This window comes from Rhineura floridana, chromosome 2, assembly GCF_030035675.1.
Source record: "Rhineura floridana isolate rRhiFlo1 chromosome 2, rRhiFlo1.hap2, whole genome shotgun sequence".
Classification (NCBI taxonomy): Eukaryota; Metazoa; Chordata; class Lepidosauria; order Squamata; family Rhineuridae; genus Rhineura; species Rhineura floridana.
Genome location: NC_084481.1, coordinates 108,473,755 through 108,491,862, shown reverse-complemented (window position 1 = coordinate 108,491,862; position 18,108 = coordinate 108,473,755). Strand labels below are relative to the sequence as shown.

The following is an 18,108-nucleotide window of genomic DNA, read 5'->3' as shown; positions in this document are numbered from 1 at the left end:
AATAAATAAATAAAACTATTTTAAACATTTTTATACATAAAAAGGTATCCCCAACTAATCAGGCAGCAGATTTTTTACAATTAATTTTCATACTTGTAAAGATTGCAGAGGGCAAGCATCTTCTTAAAAGAGGCATATCCTCCTTGTGTGTGTGCGCGCGTGTATGTGTGTGTATTGGGGGGGGAGAGAGAAATTCTTCCAAAATGAAGGCTACTATGACAGTCGCATCTAATGGTGGCTTTTTCTGTCACCGAAAAACACTCCTACTTGTACAAGGTATGGCACCCAATTTTTGCCATTCCATCCTACCCATTGCACTGCACACACACACAATTCTGGACTCTCAGGATTAGTATACCATATGCAAGTGGAAGCGTTTTCCTGCTAGCAGCCAGTGCAAAGACATGACTCAAAGCAACACAACATAAGCGCCTCTGTTTAACTATTGTTTCTCCTGTGCAAACTGAATCAGTTAATCAGCTAAGCTTTAATTGGTTGACAAATGCAATAAATATGTAATTCTAAGTACTTGCAGTTATAAGCATAAGAACGAAATGGGAAACATTAAGTCAGGTATTTATGCCATTTCCCTCAATATATTTAATACTTTTGTCCCCATTTCTCCAAATTACCAGGAAAGGGAAACAAAAATGCTTACAGCAATAACATTCCTACAACATCCACCCTCCCGGATTGGAATACTGACCTTCAAACCCTGAAAACGTCTGTTTAACAAAAGGCTTCCACACTTCCTTTGAAAGGTCATTTAGACAGATAGGAACATCCAGCAAAGCCTCTTTCTACAATGTTACCAGAATTAGCCAAGTTAGATACACAGTAAGAGGCAGCACTGTAATACTTTCATATAGGGATTTTTAAAAAAAACCTCCTGCAAGTCACAGCAAATTCTTCAAAATGCAATTCGAACTCTTAAAGCATCTGAACACACAAATAAAGCCAGGGCCTCTCTGGTTTAGTGCCTTCATAGTAGGATTGGTAGTGTGCAAACTGAAGACTGGCTCCAGGTTTTTACACGCTCCAAGCAGCTGGATCCTTGATCCATATAACACAACGCAGTGCCACCACTGTTCCTAGTGCCACTGCCTAGAGTCCGTAAAAAAAATGAAAATTCGACTGCCTTCAAGTCGACCATGTGAATATGTTTTCATGGTAAGAGGTATTCAGAGGTGGTTTTACCATTGCCTTCCACTGAGGCTGAGAGGCAGTGACTAGCCCAAGGTCACCCAGTGAGCTTCGTGGCTGTGTGGGGATTCGAATCCTGGTTCCTAGGTCGTAGTCCAACACCTTAACCACTACACCACATTGGCTCTCAGAGGCGGTAAAGGCCTGAACAAAAAGATGGGGGGAGGGAAAGAAAAATGTAAGGGAAATTCCCCCTCCCAATTTATTTTTCTTAATCTTTCCAATGGAAAAGTGGTAATTTGGGGGAACACTGAAAAAATTAAATATTTTCACTTTTGGAAAGTTCCACAAGTTTTTATTCACTCAAAATGTGAAGTTAGTATTTTGCTTTATGTACAGCATTGTTGTTATGTGCCTCCAAGTCGACTATGACTTATGGCAACCCAATGAATCAGCGACCTCCAAGAGCGTCTGTCATGCACCACCCTGTCTAGATCTTGTAAGTTCAGGTCTGTGGCTTCCTTGATGGAATCAATCCATCTCTTGTTTGGCCTTCCTCTTTTTCTACTCCCTTCTGTTTTTCCAAGCATTATTGTCTTTTCTACTGAATCATGCCTTCTCATTATGTGTCCAAAGTATGATAACCTCAGTTCCATCATTTTAGACTCTAGTGACAGTTCTGGTTTAATTTGTTCTAACACCCAATTATTTGTCTTTTTCGCAGTCCATGGTATCTGCAAAGCTATCCTCCAACACCACGTTTCAAATGAGTTGATTTTTCTCTTATCCTTTTTTCACTGTCCAACTTTCACATCCATACATAGAGATTGGAAATACCATGGTCTGAATTATCCTGTCTTTAGTGTTCAGTGATACATCTTTGCATTTGAGGACCTTTTCTAGTTCTCTCACAGCTGCCCTCCCCAGTCCTAGCCTTCTTCTGATTTCTTGACTATTGTTCCCATTGTCAACTTTAAAGTTACATAAATCTTTTGTGGTCATTACTTTAGTCTTTTTGACGTTCAGCTGTAGTCCTCCTTTTGTGCTATCAGCATTCGTTTCAAATCATTACTGGTTTCTGCTAGTAGTATGGTATTATCATCTGCATATCTTAAATTACTGATATTTCTCCCTCCAATTTTCACACCTCCATCTTGGTTCAATCCTGCTTTTCATATATGTTCTGTGTAGTGATTAAATAAATAGGGTGATAAAATACACCCGTCTCACACCCTTTCTGATGGGGAACCAATTGCTTTCTGCATATTCTCTCCTTACAGTAGCCTCTTGTGCAGAGTATAGGGTGCGCATCAGGACAATCAGATGCTGTGGTACCCCCATTTCTTTTAAAGCATTCCATAGTTTTTCATGATCTACATAGTCAAAGGCTTTGCTGTAATCTATAAAGCACAGGGTGATTTTCTTCTGAAATTCCTGTTCCATTATCCAACGTATGTTTGCAATATGATCTCTGGTGCCTCTTCCCTTTCTAAATCCAGCCTGGACGTCTGCCATTTCTCACTCCATATATGGTAAGAGTCTTTGTTGTAGACTCTTGAGCATTACTTTACTTGCATGGGATATTAAGGCAATAGTTCGATAATTACTGCATTAATATACAGCATTAGAGAATGAGAATTCCCATGTGTAATGTGGCCATATACATGCCCATTTCTGCACCTAGAAGATGTTGCCTTCTTTATGAAATGAACCTATATAGGACCTTCATCATTTGAAAATTCCAGCAGCCTTCTTCAAGTGACCTTTTGATCTTCTTTGGAGTTACTGGAATAGTATCCTGCATCTGCTGTCCTTTCTGATCTGGTCCTTTCCTCAAACATTTAACTTCTCCCTTCAGAAGACCATCATAGATACCCTACTACAAATCCAAAACATTTACACTTTTTGAGGGTGTCATCCAATGCGTACTTACCTGGGAGTAAGCTTCGTTACACAGAGCGAATCTTGCTTCTGAGTAAACATTTGCTCTGTAAATTTCATAAACATGCCAAAATAGCACAACTGTACGTGCTAACTAAATTGATAACTTACAAATTTTATGTTGTTATTGCAGTCAAATGGGTTTAGGTTGTATAAAGTGTATTGCATTTTATCCCCCCACCACTAAAAAAGTGTTCTCCACCCCCACCCCCTGCCACAGCTTCAAGATTTCCATCTCTATCATTGGCAGGGGAAGATTTGGGAGGGGGGATAACAGACTTGCCCAACCACCACTGCTTCTCCTCTTCACTGCAGATCTGATCTGGATGAGGCCTGCTCCTCTGTGAGAAAGGATGGCTGTGATGGAACTCCTTCTACCCACCACTTCCTCCAGAACAGGCCCAACATTACCAATTAGTTCCAGGGGCGCTCTCAAACATACGTAGAATAGGCAGGATGTAAATGTACGTCTTGGCACTCATCTGGTCAATATTTATATTATAAAATTCTGTCTGTAAAGCAAATTAAAGTTTCAGCAAGTCATTTATCTTCCAAATCCAGAGTCTTAGCTGGACACTACATAAATAGGATAGCTCACAAATAGACACAACACGTGTGTGTGTGTGTGCGTGTGTGCACGTGCGGGTAAGAGATATAAAGTGTCAAGTTCTCTATTAATGGATAATTGATCCAAGCCATTAAGAACAGATAAGGAGTGGGCAGGAAATAGATCTTTAGGGGATTCAAAGAAGATTGGTAAGGATTTCCATGTCCCATTTGTTTACTACCCAAGAGTAGATTTTTTGGTGAAACACACAGTGAGCTCACTTCAGTTCTGGTATTCAAAACAAATTCCTGGGCTCAAAATTATTTCGTTCTGTCCTTTGCAGGGAACCTAGGGTTCTTAGTAAAATTACGGTTCTCAGCAAAACACTAAGTGGATCTTAGGGTTCTAGTAAAACACTAAGTGGATCCTGGACATCAGAAGTCTGCCCTCCTCAGGGTTTTTCCCCAAAGACTTCTTTGTACTTCTACAAACTTTGGGGTTCTCCCTCTTGTACATGAGCAATACCATTTAGGTACCTAAGAACTGATCCTCACAGCCTAAATAGCAGAAGGAGAGGGAATGATTAAATTTAGGGTGAGAAGGGCCAAGCAGTTACAGCTCACCCTTGAGAGCCACCTTCATGGGAAACATTTTCAAGGAAGGCTTCCTGCCCTGCCTCCTACCCTTTTAAAGCCCTTTTGGCACTACTGCTATGCTTTATAGCACAAGGCAATGCTCTGCCTCCATAATCGGAGGCAGCATGCTTCCAAATACCAGTTGCTGGAAACAACAGGAAGGGAGAGTGCTCTTGTGCTCAGGTCCTACTTGCGGGCTTCCCGTGGGCAGCTGGTTGGCCACTGTGGGAACAGGATGCTGGACTAGATGAGCCATTGGCCTGATCCAGCAGGCTCTTCTTCTGTACTGCAAGCAAAAACAACCTCACCACACAAAAGGCACCACATCATTCAAACAAAATATGGCTCTTGGAGCCATTAAATACAGCACTTTCTCCAATTCATTAAGTGTACATGTTATGACCCCAACTTTTTATTTATTCAAACATAATTTATTAATTCTAGAAACAACATCCTCATAAGTTTGAACAAGTCATCCCCTCATGCCTTTGTGGCTCATTTTGTGTTACTTGTTCTCAGCAGCAGAGGTTTATCTTTTGTGACGTGCTCCCTGCAGATTACTGCACCACACAGCTTCTTCTGTCTTTGTTCCAGATGGTCAATCCGTTTTTAAACAAGAAGTTAATACGTGTGGAGAAATTCATGACCACTCAGTTCAGTTGAATTTCAGTTTTCAAACCTATGTAAGCCAGGCTAATGGATTAAAAGCTACTAGGTTTACAAAGGATACATGCTTCTTTCTCTCCCCCCTCCCTTTTAAATGTTTTTTAGAGCATTCTCTGTTTTGCACAATTAACTTCAAATGATATGTTCAACTAAGCCTTGGAGGGAAAAAGCTGTTTTTAAGATCACACACTCCTGAGAAGGCAAAAGCCAGTCACAGAGCTGAAACACTGGCTTCTTGTACAGTTCTGGATCAATTGGAAATCTACAAGATGGGAATTGGGGGCATTGTTCTTCAGTGGTTCTTACCTTCAGGATAGGGTTCAAGAAGTAGCACTAGGGACTGCTTGTCAAGCCACCTGGAACTATGCTCTGAGATGTCACAGGACACCATCTTATCCCCCATGCTATTTAACATTTATCTGAAGCCATTTGGTTCAGTCATTAAGAGAATTGTAGCAAACTATAATCAGTATGACACCCAACTGTATCACATCAGAATTAAATGTGACGGTGCAAGCCTAGAGCCAGAGTCTGGACAGGGCACAGTGGTGGGCTGAATGAGGGCCAATACACTGAAGCTGAATCCTGGTAAGATGGATGCCCTGTGGGTGAGCGATTCTCCTTTCCAGAATATAGATGTTACCTGGTCTGGATGGGGTTGTACTCCCTCTGAAGCAACAGGTACATGGTGTGGGAATTTTCTTTGATCTGTCATTGTCACTGGAGGCTCAAGTGGTGACTAGAAGTGCTTTTCTTAAGCGGCTTTAGTAGGTGTGCCACCTAGGGCCACTCCTGTCCTGCCTGAAGTTGAGAGACTCAGACTCCACAGTGGTGTTTTCTTTTTTTATTTAAGAGATAGACAGTTGCAATGCAGAGCGCCTCATGAAACTAATTACTCTTTCTAGGAACTTAGTTTCTTTCTAGCACTAGCTAAGCATGACTTCGCGACCAGAGACTTTGACTCAGCAACTGGGTGTCCCCCCCCCCCCAGTCTCTTAAGTAGGTTGGGAACACATGTGCAAACAGAGGCTCCTCCTTAGTTGAGTCTGTTGAAATTCCCACTTTAAGTGTCTCCAACAGTGGGGCGAAGGTGGAGCTTCAGCCAGTCTTTCCTCTTCCTCCTCCGATGGAGGGGGGCTGCTAACTGTCAGTTCAGGCAGAGGAGGTAGAGGTGTTCCTGGCTGGGAAGCATCTGACAGGTCTGGCTGAGCTCCTGCACGGGGGTCTGGAGTTGTGGGGGCTGTGGAGTCCAAAACAGGGGTTGGGGCACCCTCTAAGTCTGTTCTGTTGCCAGCCCCCTCCTCAAGTGATTCGTCCCAGTCCGTGTCCTCATCCTCTGTCTTGCCTGCGCCCATCCACTCTTGCTGACTGGGGGTCATGACAACTCCCAGATAAGGATAGCTTGGCTGCAGTAGTCCATGCATTGGTAATTTTGCACTATTGCAATGTTCTCTATGTAGGGCTTATGTCTGGTTGGCAAACTGCAGTTCCCACAGAACTCTATGACATAGTTTGTGACTAAGATTGCAGTCCGTCAACATGTAACACCTTTGCTGAGGGAAATGGACTGGCTACGAAGCCAAATTTAAGGTCCTAGTTTTAGTGTACAGTGTTATGGGTCTGGGGGCTGAGACAGAAAATTTCTGTGAGTCCCCTTTCCAGACTCTGATTTGGGACCCTGCACCTGGAGGTGGGCTCTGCTGGTCAGATAGACCCATTAGTCCAACAAAGAAGACTATCAAGTCCCCATTAACTAGCAAATGGGTCAGGGAGATCCTATTGTTATTGAAACTCTTCAGGAGCCCCCCCCCCCGGAGGGCAAAAAGAGAGGCTTGTGTTTTTAGTTGACTTGGAAGAAAGGCTGGGGAACGGAGACACACAGAGAGGCTGGCTGGCTGCCTGCACCACAGCTTTCAGATGCCTCCTGTAAGCCTGTAAGCCTGCTGGAAAAGAAACATCTATTGGACTGGTGATGCTTTGAACCCCTCCATCTTAAGCTCAGGTTGGAATGTGTGTAAATAAACAAACCATTGACCTTCTTTCCAAGGAAACCAAACCCTGGGCAAACGCAGGAACCCCTGGAGGTCTCTCACCGTTCAGAGATTGGGGTGGCACACAACAATTTAAAGGCCTAAAGAATTTGGGGCAAATATCAGAGAGATTGTCCTACATACCTGCCCATTCACTGCAATCATCTATGGGGGCCCTCATTGTATTGCCACATGCACTGGAGGTTTGTTCTATAGTGGCTCAGCCTAGATCCTTCTGTAAAGTGGCACCTGCCTCTTGGAACATACTGTCCATCTAAGTTACACAGGCTCCAATATTGTACATCCTTTGTCAGATGCAAAAAACCCAGGCTGACTCCACACGCCATATTTTTATCAGGATCTGCTTCATGGGCCAAATTTGACAGGTGGGCAGGGCCACCCACCTCTCAATCACATGGGAACATTATATGACATCATATGATTGGCAGGTGGGCAGAGACCGTCTCCGCAAAGGGGGATGGGAAGACTTGCAAAAGTGTTTTCAAAACCTCCCTGTGCTTCCCTTTCATTCCCCTGGGGACTTAAAAGGTGAGGGGACAAGACTTGGAAAAGCCTCTTCTAAGTCTTTCCCCTCCCCCTTTAACTCCCTGATCACAAAGTCTTAAGAGAAACATGGGAGACTTGGAAATCCTGTTTAAGCAAATGGGAGCATAGGATCTGTCTTAAAGCCTTTGCAAAAAACCTCTTTGCAGCAGCACGTGTGAGGTTGTTTTTGCACAAGGCTTTAATCCCCATTCAGTTGGTGAGCAGGGATTACATCCTGCCACCTTGGCCACCTGGCCTTGTTCCCTGTGAACAAGATCATGCAGCCAAAGCAGATTAAACCCTGTCCTCCTGCCCATCAGCTGACATCACTAGTGACATCAGCTGGTGGTTGTGGCTTGGGGAAATGGTCCCACAGTCCAAAGAGGACCCCTTGGGCCCAGAGGCTTCCCACCCCTGCGAAAATCTCCCGTTTCTACAGGCTTTCACAGAGGATGAGTTAACTCATGAGCAGTATTGTATTCCACTTTGGAAAACTGTTTTTGTTATCGTTTAGTGTTGTTGTGCCCTGCTCTAATATTTGGCAGTCCATATATATTTCATATAAATAAATAAAATGTTGTATTGTTTTAATATGTTGGAAATGATGCCAATATTTTTCAATAAATGGAAATGTTTGCAAAAATGAAAAATATAAAAATAACAAAGCATAACAACTGTATGTGAACATGGAAAAGCCACAAAAAGCTGCAGCTTGTGCTAGTTGTAAAGCACTACAAAACTGTTCAGTGACTCCCAGTTCAAAATTGGGGGGCAGCAGCAGAAATGCCAGAATTCAGGCCAAGCCTGATAAGATGGGAGGGGGGAGGTAAGTCAAGCCACTTTAGTAGATTTATCAACCTAACATGAAAATAGAGCTGATTAAAGGGATTCCCAGTATAAATGTTGACTTTCAGTGTCCTTCTACCAGGTCAAGGGTGGCATCCAAACAAACAAGATCAAAGAAAAAACATGATGCATTTTGAACTAGAAATAACTCACAATCATAGGGCATTTAGCTCAAAGGTTCTAGTCTAGTTGGCTGCATAACTCCTACAAAATGCTCTATTATCCAACACGGGATAAAGAAAACGCAGTTCTGTACAAATTTATTATACTGCTTATTCCCAACCAGTGTGCCTCCAGATGTTGTTGGACCACAACTCCCATCCTTCCTGACCATTGGCAATGCTGGCTGAGGCTGATGGGAGTTGTGGTCCAACAACATCTGGAGGCACACTGGTTGGGAAAGGCTGGCTTATATCCTTTCCTTGTTCTTATCAAGTACCATTTCTCCCATTTACCATATTTTTAAGACGTTGCTCACTTGTATGAAGTGCTTTATCTTTCTGTCTTAGCACTACAGCTGTTTTTGTTACATACCATAGGTTTCTTACAAACTCAGAATTTTAATTTATATCACACTTTTTCCCAGGAACGCAAGGTGTTATACATGGAGTTTCCAGATGTTCTTGATAAGATACAACCCTTCTGCTGTTACTTTATACATACATATATGTGTGAGAGTACAGCTAGAGATAGACAGGAGACAGCATATCTTTATACCATATTATATTACTTTTCTGCAAAAGTTGATTCTCCCAAATGGCTTGGTTTCGTTCTTTCAGTATTATAAATTAAATATATTAACTGCGATGTTGGTGCTTGTTTTCCATGTATCTAACATGCCTTATCTGTTGAGTTACCCATTTTAGTCACAAAATAATTTTATTAAAATTGCTTTTTAATGGAGCAGGGGAGGGAGACAAACACTGAAACCAATAGTAACTGTGATTGCCTTGGCTACCTCAAAGAGAAGATAACTTGGAGAAGGAAGAGTAGAGGAGAAGACACCTTCCTGAAGCAATGCATGCATAATTATGGTAATATCACTTGACAAAACACATTTACTTCAAAACTTAACACAGTTGCCAGTCAAGCAAAAAATGTTCTGTTGTACACACACAGTTTCATTTAATTACAGCTTCTAAGCTAGCCTATTTAATAAGGATGTAGATGGATGCATGACCAGACATAGCAAAGAAGCTGATATAGAACATAATACATGACAATTCATTTCCTCCATAAGGACTTGGCAATCCTATAGCGATAACACAATCAATTCCAAAATGTTGCTGAAGCACAAGGGAGTTAAGCCTTCACATAGCCAGATAATAATTATTTTCCATAGCAGCCAATGGCTTATTACACCACTTTTACTGTAGAAAGAAAGACTTCATTACAATGCCTTTCAATTAATTATGCCTGGGAGCCAGGGGTCTCTTGCTTGACCAGAAGCCTCCCTCCCATTTCTGTCAGTTCTCCCTTCTGTTGCAGCTCTCCAAGCCATACCACATAACCTCATGAATTGCTTGTCAAGGAGGCACAACTTAATGCAACAGGAGTAGGGACAGGAAAATCCGATTTCACAAGCAGAATTCTATTAATGATTCACTAGATCCTCTCTAAAGAGTTTGACTCTGAACATCAAGATTCCATTTATACTCTACTTCCTCCAAAAACTTGAGGTAGCTTACAAATCTAATGTTTTTTAAAGAATACACAATGAAGATCAAGCAACTGCAATGAAGATGGCAGCACCATGCAGTTATGCACACAATCTAGCCTAATTTATTTAATGACACAAGCCTATACAAGTCTATTGAGAAGTCCCATTCAGTTCAACAGGACTTACTTCCAGGTAAGCGGATATAGAAGTGCCAGCAAGTTCCACTGAAATCAAGTGGGGCCTAACTTTGGTTGGGCTACACCCAGTAAAAGCATCCTGATTTCCCAAGAGTTGATTTAAGATGGTGGGCTTTGCATCTCCCCCCCCCCAAAAAAAACCCTAAGGTGCATTGAAATACCTACTTAGAGGAGTAAGAACAAGGACCCCCTCCTTTCATCTTTTGCCATGTGTAACTTTAAAATCAAATTAGAAGAAAACTGAAAAACCATTTTGGACTAATCTTACATCCTCCTCCTGAATCGAGGCAGACATCTTTCATCTAGGCATAACATAATTGCCTTTTACATATACCAACAATTTGCTGCACAGAAAGCTTGATTAGGAGGCTATTACTTGCTTTCCACCATCGCATCCCCACTTTATTTTAACACAGTAACATTGTACAGTAATTATGTTCCAGCTGGCCATATTTGCTTTAACATAACCAATCAGAACTTTTGGTAGTTCCTTCCATAACAAACCTGCTAATGCAGGAGGAAATTTACGTACTAAAGAAATCTTGCAGTAATAAATTGTATGTGATTGACATGGCAAACTGAGGGGGTAGAAGCCATGTTGGTCACATTATTGATCCATCTAGCATACAGTGATACAGGGCCTTGAACATCAGAATATATATATAATGAAAAGCTCCCCTTGGAATTTTGCAGCTCTACCTAGAAAGATTCATAACACACACACACCAAACTTCTGTGCTCCAACAGTAGCCATTTCCAAGAACACCTACTACAGGAATGCAAGAGACAAACAAAATACAGAAAAAGAAAGGATGGCGTACACAGACAGCATATGTACAAATTATGTACATATGTAAAAATTATGGAAAGGGAGGTGAACTGATCTGAGTTTTCCACAGAAAACTACTGTCATTTGGAAGACGAGGGGAAAAACACTTTATCTAATAGCAAACCACCAAAGTTATTATCTTGTTATTCATTTATTGGTATTGACCCCAAAGGTAAAGCATTTGATCAAGAACACAAATATTTTGTAGAGGCATGCCTCCTTCACTGGACAGGCAGATAAAACCATGTAGCTTTCTCTTCCCATTCCAGGACTATCCCATAACCAACATTCAGAAACCCTGTGGGCAACACAAGAACAGTAGCTTCATTCTGTGTCATGGATGGCACATGGGGATTCAGCAAGGAGAGAAATCAGAGTGTCAAACTCACCTTTCACAACTTCAGCCTATTTGCCAGCTGTGCCCTTATTTGGAGAACTTGGACCTAGCCTCAGACATTCATGCCTTAGTCACCTTCAGTGTAGATTACCAAAATGTACTTTATGCAGGGCTACCTAAAGATAATCTGGAAAATGTCAACTGGTCCAGAATAGCCACCAGAGTTCTGGCAGGGGCCAGGAGATCAATTCCAATCCTGTATCAACTGCACTGATTACTCATAAAAGCTGGGGGGGTGTTTAAGGTCAAGGTCGCTGCTCTGAATACATTCTTGCCCTTCTGTTGCAGGACATAGACCTTTTCTTGGTTAAAATCTTGGTTGCCATCCTTGCTTCCAATTACTCAAAGACCAAGCCAACCAGCAACAATTATCATCTATTTTTGTATAAGACATATTATAGAGAAAGTAGTCCTGTATTCACTACTGTATTATCCATTAATTTATATACCATGTAGTCATTAAAATGGCTTTTAAGCAGTTTACAAGCATAAAACCAACTATAAAAATATCCACACAAACGGATATATTTACACAATAATAAAATCAAAACTTTTAAAACTTCCATAATTAAAATGTACAATAAAACAAGTCCATTAAAACAGCAAAACAATTAAAACAGTTAAAATAGCAATGAAAACTATTAGATCAGGGGAATGCTTGTCTAAACGGGCGAGTCACCAAGAGGTGGTGAAATGCTACTACTGTACAAAAATGGCTCCCAAAATGATGGACCAGGATCTACCAATACATCATGGGAGCTTTATATAGAAGTTGCAAAGGAAGAATATTAATGGCAGTTTCACCTAGCAAGTTGTACAAGTGTCACTTCAGATAGTACAGAGTTTAGACTAATGAGTTGGGGTTCTGAATTATGTCTCTGGAAGATTCCCAGACTTCCTGCTGAGGGCAACTGCTGCCCTGCTCCATAACAAACAGTAGCATTAACAGAAGGGCAAAGTAATTTCCTCAAATTTTAGTAGCAAGATTATTTTACTTAATTTTTAGGACTATTCAGAGGCCCAAGACTAACAGGGATGCAATTAAATTATTCGTTCCCAATAGCCTTACACACCCAATGAAGAAAACACTGGTGCTTCCCATAGGAGCCATAAGGTATAAAGCTGCCTTCAGGTCCTGCTCTAACCATCTTTTGTACCCTATGACAGATGTCCACAAGCAGCAGCAATCCTGCTGTGTCTGCTAAAAAGACAGAGAAAAAAAATCAGAGTTCACTGCAGACACAGAAGAGCTTCAGACATTACAAACAAACATTGCCAGCCTCCTCTGTAGTCATCTGGAAGTGCATAAATATGGTGTGCAGAAGGTGCTCAAAGTGACAAAACACTGTGTATGAAACACTATGGAATTGTGTATCCTAATCAACAAGGTATATCCTAATCAACAGGGTATATCAAAACATTGATTATGTAAACATATCATGGAGCACATGAAGTGATTCATTTATCACTCGCAAAACCCAAATGTGTTGCTGAAATTAGCTCAACTGAAAGTCAAAGCAACACAAGAAAATGCATGATCCACAACAGTTTTCTATTTAAGAATGGTTTTTTCCTGCTTTATATGAAGCCTACTTCCACATTGGATGGTGGCATTAATCACATGCCTCAACATCTTACACACTTTTAATATCATTAATGACATCTAGATGTATTATTGAAGGATGGTTAGATGAATTGCTGTTAATATTGTAAATTGTTGTATGTATATGTTTTTATAATGTATTTATATTGTGTACGTTGCCCAGAGTGTCCGTCCAGGCGGACAGATGGGTGACTAATTAAATAAAATTTTATTATTTTATTATTATTATTATGTAGCAGTGATATTTTATTTATACTTTTTGGGTTCCACCCTCTTTACAATACTTAACATATTCGTATATGTTGCACAAAGACATGAAGCAAAAGCACCAAATGTGCTGCGTACAAGCACATCAATTACAAGCACTACTTTCAGTGGAAAATACTGTTTGAATAAAAAGGTCTTCACCTAGCACTCTGAAGACCATAGAGATGGCACCAAGTGAATCCCTCTGAAGAAGTTGTTCCATAACCAGGGTGCCACTCCCCAGAAGGTCCTCTCCTGCAATAGCTACTCACTTTACTTCATTTGGAAGGGATGCTTGGAAGAGGACCTTAGATGAGGACCTTAAGGAATGGGTAAATTATATAGCTTGCATTGGCTGCCTGTATGTTTCTGAGCTCGATTCAAGGTGCTGGTTTTAACCTATAAAGCCTTACACAGCTTAGGACCACAATACCCGAGGGAACGCCTCTCCCGACATGAACCGACCCGTACACTACACTCAACATCTAAGGCCCTCCTCCGGGTGCCTACTCAGAGGGAAGCTGGGAGTCTGTCAACAAGGGAGAGGGCCTTCTCAGTGGTGGCCCCCAAATTATGGAATGATCATGCTGAGGAGGTGCGCCTGGCGCCAACACTGTTATCTTTTTGGCACCACGTCAAGAAACTCCCAGGCATTTTTGAATGTGTTTTTAAATTGTTTTAAAAAAAATTAAATTGTGTTTTTAAATTCTTTTGTGTTTTAAAATTTGTATATTTGTTTTTAATGTTTTTAATTGGTGTAAACCGCCCAGAGAGCTTCGGCTATGGGGCAGTATATAAATGTAATGCATACATACATACATACAGTATTAAAGGTGATCAGAAGTAAATGAAGAACATATCAGAATACTGATATGTTCAGATTTTTTTAAAAAAATAAAAAAATTAAACAAGAATTTCTGTCCTCCAGTTTTTCAGAGCACATCCAAGTTATAGCATGTCATTTTACTGCTTCCCAGCAGTAAGGTGCAATACGATTTTTGTTGTGGTTTAAGGATATTCTAAATCAATGCAGAAGATGGGAGATATGGCCAATGTGATGTAATATGCATCTGTAGGTTTTCCCCCCAGGCATTAAGTATCCAAAACATGCATTCTAAAGGTTCTGCTTAAAGGATGATGTTACTATAAACCTCTAATTTATTTTTATATGTTGGAGACATGAGGCAATCTTACAGTAAAGCTAATCATCTTGTATCCATGTCCTGTGTGCCGTATTTTGACAGGCAAGGAGGAGAGGCAATGATGAATCAGAACATTAGATTTGCATAAAGTCAAATTATATGCCAATCCAGTGGTCTGACTCCACAGTACTTCTTCCCTCTGCCTGTCAAAATGCAGTTCACAGAACATGGATCCAAGAAAATTAGCTATACTATAAGATTATGAAACATTTCTTCAACTAATCCCCCTCAGAAAAATGATGTATGAAGAATTAACGTTGGCAACATTTGCATTTTGATAATTTTATTCCAATAGCTCAATACCTTTCTGCTTAGTATGCAAGATGTGAGATATTTTTCTCAATACGTACACACAAAATACACAAGAATTTTTCCTGAACTGCCCAGTCTCACACAAGTTCTACTATGTCAAAAGGACTTTTTTCCCAAATAGGTATAAGAAAAACTGCATTGACAAATAAAAAGGCAGACAAGCTGTACATCATGCTGGGCAGACAAGCTTCATCAAACTGGGTATTTGGGTAATAGCCCTCAAATGTGCAACATCAATATGCTCAGAGACTGAAAGGTCACTTCCAAAGAGTTGTTTTCCCCAGCAACAGCAGTATTTTTATTTTTTGCAGGTGATGGGTATGTTGATTCAGCGTGCCTAATACCCACAATCAAATGGAAGCTGAGACAATCTCTATTCCCACATTAGTTAGTATAAGTGAAATACAGGGATCAGCACATAGTACTACCTCGCCAGCCATCATTGTGTCACACTCCTATGCTAGTAATGTAAATGTACTGCCTTCAAGTCAATTCCAACTTATGGCGACCCTATGAATAGGGTTTTTATGGTAAGTGGTATTCAGAGATGGTTTACCATTGCCTTCCTCTGAGGCTGAGAGGCAATGACTAGCCCAAGGTCACCCAGTGAGCTTCATGGCTGCATGGGGATTCCAACCCTGCTCTCCCAGGTCGTAGTCCAACACTCTAACAAGAAGTACTACTATTTGGAGATACTTCCTGTTGCACTTCTTGATTTGGCCATAGATTCATGGAGGAGCTGCTATCTCTGGAAGCACCCTAATTATCAATTCACTTCTTTTCATCCATCTTGCTAGCAAATAGCTTATATACCGGGAACCAGATAGCTTCTCTCTAGCAACAAGAATATATATGCACGTGCCAGATTTAAGCAGCAACAGAAATCTCTGACAGGCAACATTCGTAATTTATTCCTAGTCGTTAGAATATATTCCTCATTGTTATAAATATCTGTAGAGTATGAGCTGACATACCTATTAGCATTCTTTAAACAATTCTTAGATTAACACAGGCCAGTTCACAAATGATCTTTAGTCAGACCTCTCTAACTTTGTTTTCAAATATCTCCTGAAGCATAGGCCATACTGCCAAAAGAAGATGAGGAGTATTTTGTCAGCTACGCAACAGGGAATTTGTAAGACCTCAGATGACTGCAGGCTTACCCAGACACAGAAACTGCACCAATTTAAGTAACTTGTCTTCTAAATGCATGCAGTTAAGCTTGTGCAGTTTCAATTGTTACTGTTTTGGATTTTTTTAAAAAAAGAAGAGTCATTTAGGCAACAAATGCGTTAGGAGCAGACCAATACAGCTATATGAGGTTGTTGTAAAAATGGATCGGATTTCAGGAGGCCAGTGAAAACAATATGTGTTTTGAACACACCATTCTTAATAAGAGATTTAAAGCAAGATATTCTAGAGTTTTATGCTAGTGGTAGGTTTTTTTTGGGGGGGGGGTACACACATTTTCCCCTTCTAAGATGGCAAGAACTAAAACTCAAGAAGCCAAAGCAATTTTAAGGTACTTATCCTACTGTTTCATGCTTTCCTACTAACAGGCATATTTATCATATTGGATTAAGTTTCCTGGTTCATACAGAGGCCTCCAAGAAACAATTATTATTAGATTTATATCCCGCCCATCCTAGCAGGAGCCCAACTGCTCTCTTCCCTACTACAGATGCCTCTACTTCCAGCACTCATTCATACCTCCATCCTGTTAGCTGCAGTGCATTTCTTCCCTTGCCTCCCTGCCCCCCCCCAAAAAAAAGAAATTAGGAACAATTCTGAGAATTTGAACTGGCACATCACCTGGCTTCAAACATTTAAAGACAGACAGCCCACCAGTAAGAGAGACAGCTGATTATCTCTATTTCAAAGCAAAATATACAGAATTACACCAGCATGTACAACCTTTCTCTAAAGAGATTTCAAAAACAACTCTTCAGGATTTCTGCAAGCCAGACAGTTCATTTTAGGAGGAAAGGGGTTAGAGAATCCTTATTCATACACCACTACCGCCACTTCAAAAAAACCACCATACAAGACTATTAACAAGGCTCTTCACTCTCTCTGCAAACACTCCAAATACAACCCTGCTTGACAGGCATACACTCACCATCCCCACCACCCCCACATACAGATGTCTCATAAACTAAACCCCCTCGTTGCTGGAGGAATCCGAGTTCCCACCACCCTAGCCATACGGAGAATAACCACCACTTCCCCCTCTCTTTTGCAAGACTGAGCAAGGGAGCTCTTTCCTAGGCGAGTAATTGCCGCCACTGCAGAAGACGCAAAGAGCTGGAAGGAGAGCCCCACCCGAAAGAGGCAAGCACCAGCCCCCAAATACCACCGCCCCCGGTCTGGCAAAAGAGACTCCGCTTCTCTCCGGGGTTAACCACCCCCATCCTGCCCAACTGAAGCACGATCTCCCTCTCTTCTTCCCACTACCACAATGAGGACCACCACTACCGCCTCCCCGGGACTAACGCACTTACAGTTCCTGATATCCGAAATGAAGACGGCCAGACCTCGCATCCCATCCCCCTTCGACACAGCCGGCATCTTGGCGACAAAGCAAAGATTCCCACGACGGGTATACTGCTGCTGCTGCTAGTGGTGGTAGCAGTAGTGGTGCCGCCGCCGCTACTCGCTATAAGGACCTTTAGCCTCTGAAGCCGCCTCACCGCCCACGCCGCCGCTTCTCTTGAGCGCAAGCGCGACGCTTTGGCTCGGTCGCCTCCCAAACCTTGCCTGCTGCCAGACCAGGCCTAGAAGCGCCACCTCGTGTGCGGAGGAGGGTATGTGGGAATGGGAAGGCAGCCAAAGCAGACGCGCCGGGGTGCCAGTTCACCGCAGCCTCAGGCCGCAGTCGTTCCTAGGAGATCAACCCCAAATTATCATGCGTAAAATAGAGCAGTACCTAGACTATGTAGGCATTTACTCTTGGATTACGGGTTTGGGTGTGCAAAAAAATGATTTATCAGCGCAATCTCATGCACGTGTACTCAGAATCAGAACACACAAGTCCAACACGTTGTTTTAAAGAGTGCAATCCTAAGCATGTCTACTCAGAAGTAAGGTAAGGCCCACTGAATTCGGTGGAACGACTCCCAGGTAAGCTTTACAGTGCAATCCTGTACATGTCTACTCAGAAGTAAGCCCCTTAAAGTTTAACAGGCCTATACACCCAGGTAAGGTGTATAGGATTGCAACCTTAATATTACTTGTAAAAACAGTGAGCAAAGGTTGATCCAAATCTCTACTTCTTCACAAGTTTTAATTTAATTTAAAAAGTGGGGGAA

General features: G+C 41.6%; 1 protein-coding gene across 10 annotated transcripts in view; it reads right to left on the bottom strand.

The window, feature by feature from the left end:
* Window positions 1-17,597, bottom strand: part of AP2A2 (adaptor related protein complex 2 subunit alpha 2) — a 73,785-nt gene extending 56,188 nt beyond the window's left edge. For 2 of the 10 annotated variants that reach the window (XM_061610090.1, XM_061610085.1), the window contains exons 1-2: window positions 17,302-17,596; window positions 707-800 (exon numbers count right to left, since the gene is read on the bottom strand). In XM_061610090.1, coding sequence (XP_061466074.1) covers window positions 707-800; window positions 17,302-17,346 — 139 coding nt within the window. In that variant the 5' untranslated portion in view covers window positions 17,347-17,596. Of the gene's footprint in view, window positions 1-706; window positions 801-1,197; window positions 1,216-17,301 lie in introns of those variants that run through there. The other 8 variants (XM_061610087.1, XM_061610089.1, XM_061610093.1 and 5 more) reach the window with 6 other exon arrangements.
* Between the last annotated feature and the right edge of the window lie 511 nt (window positions 17,598-18,108).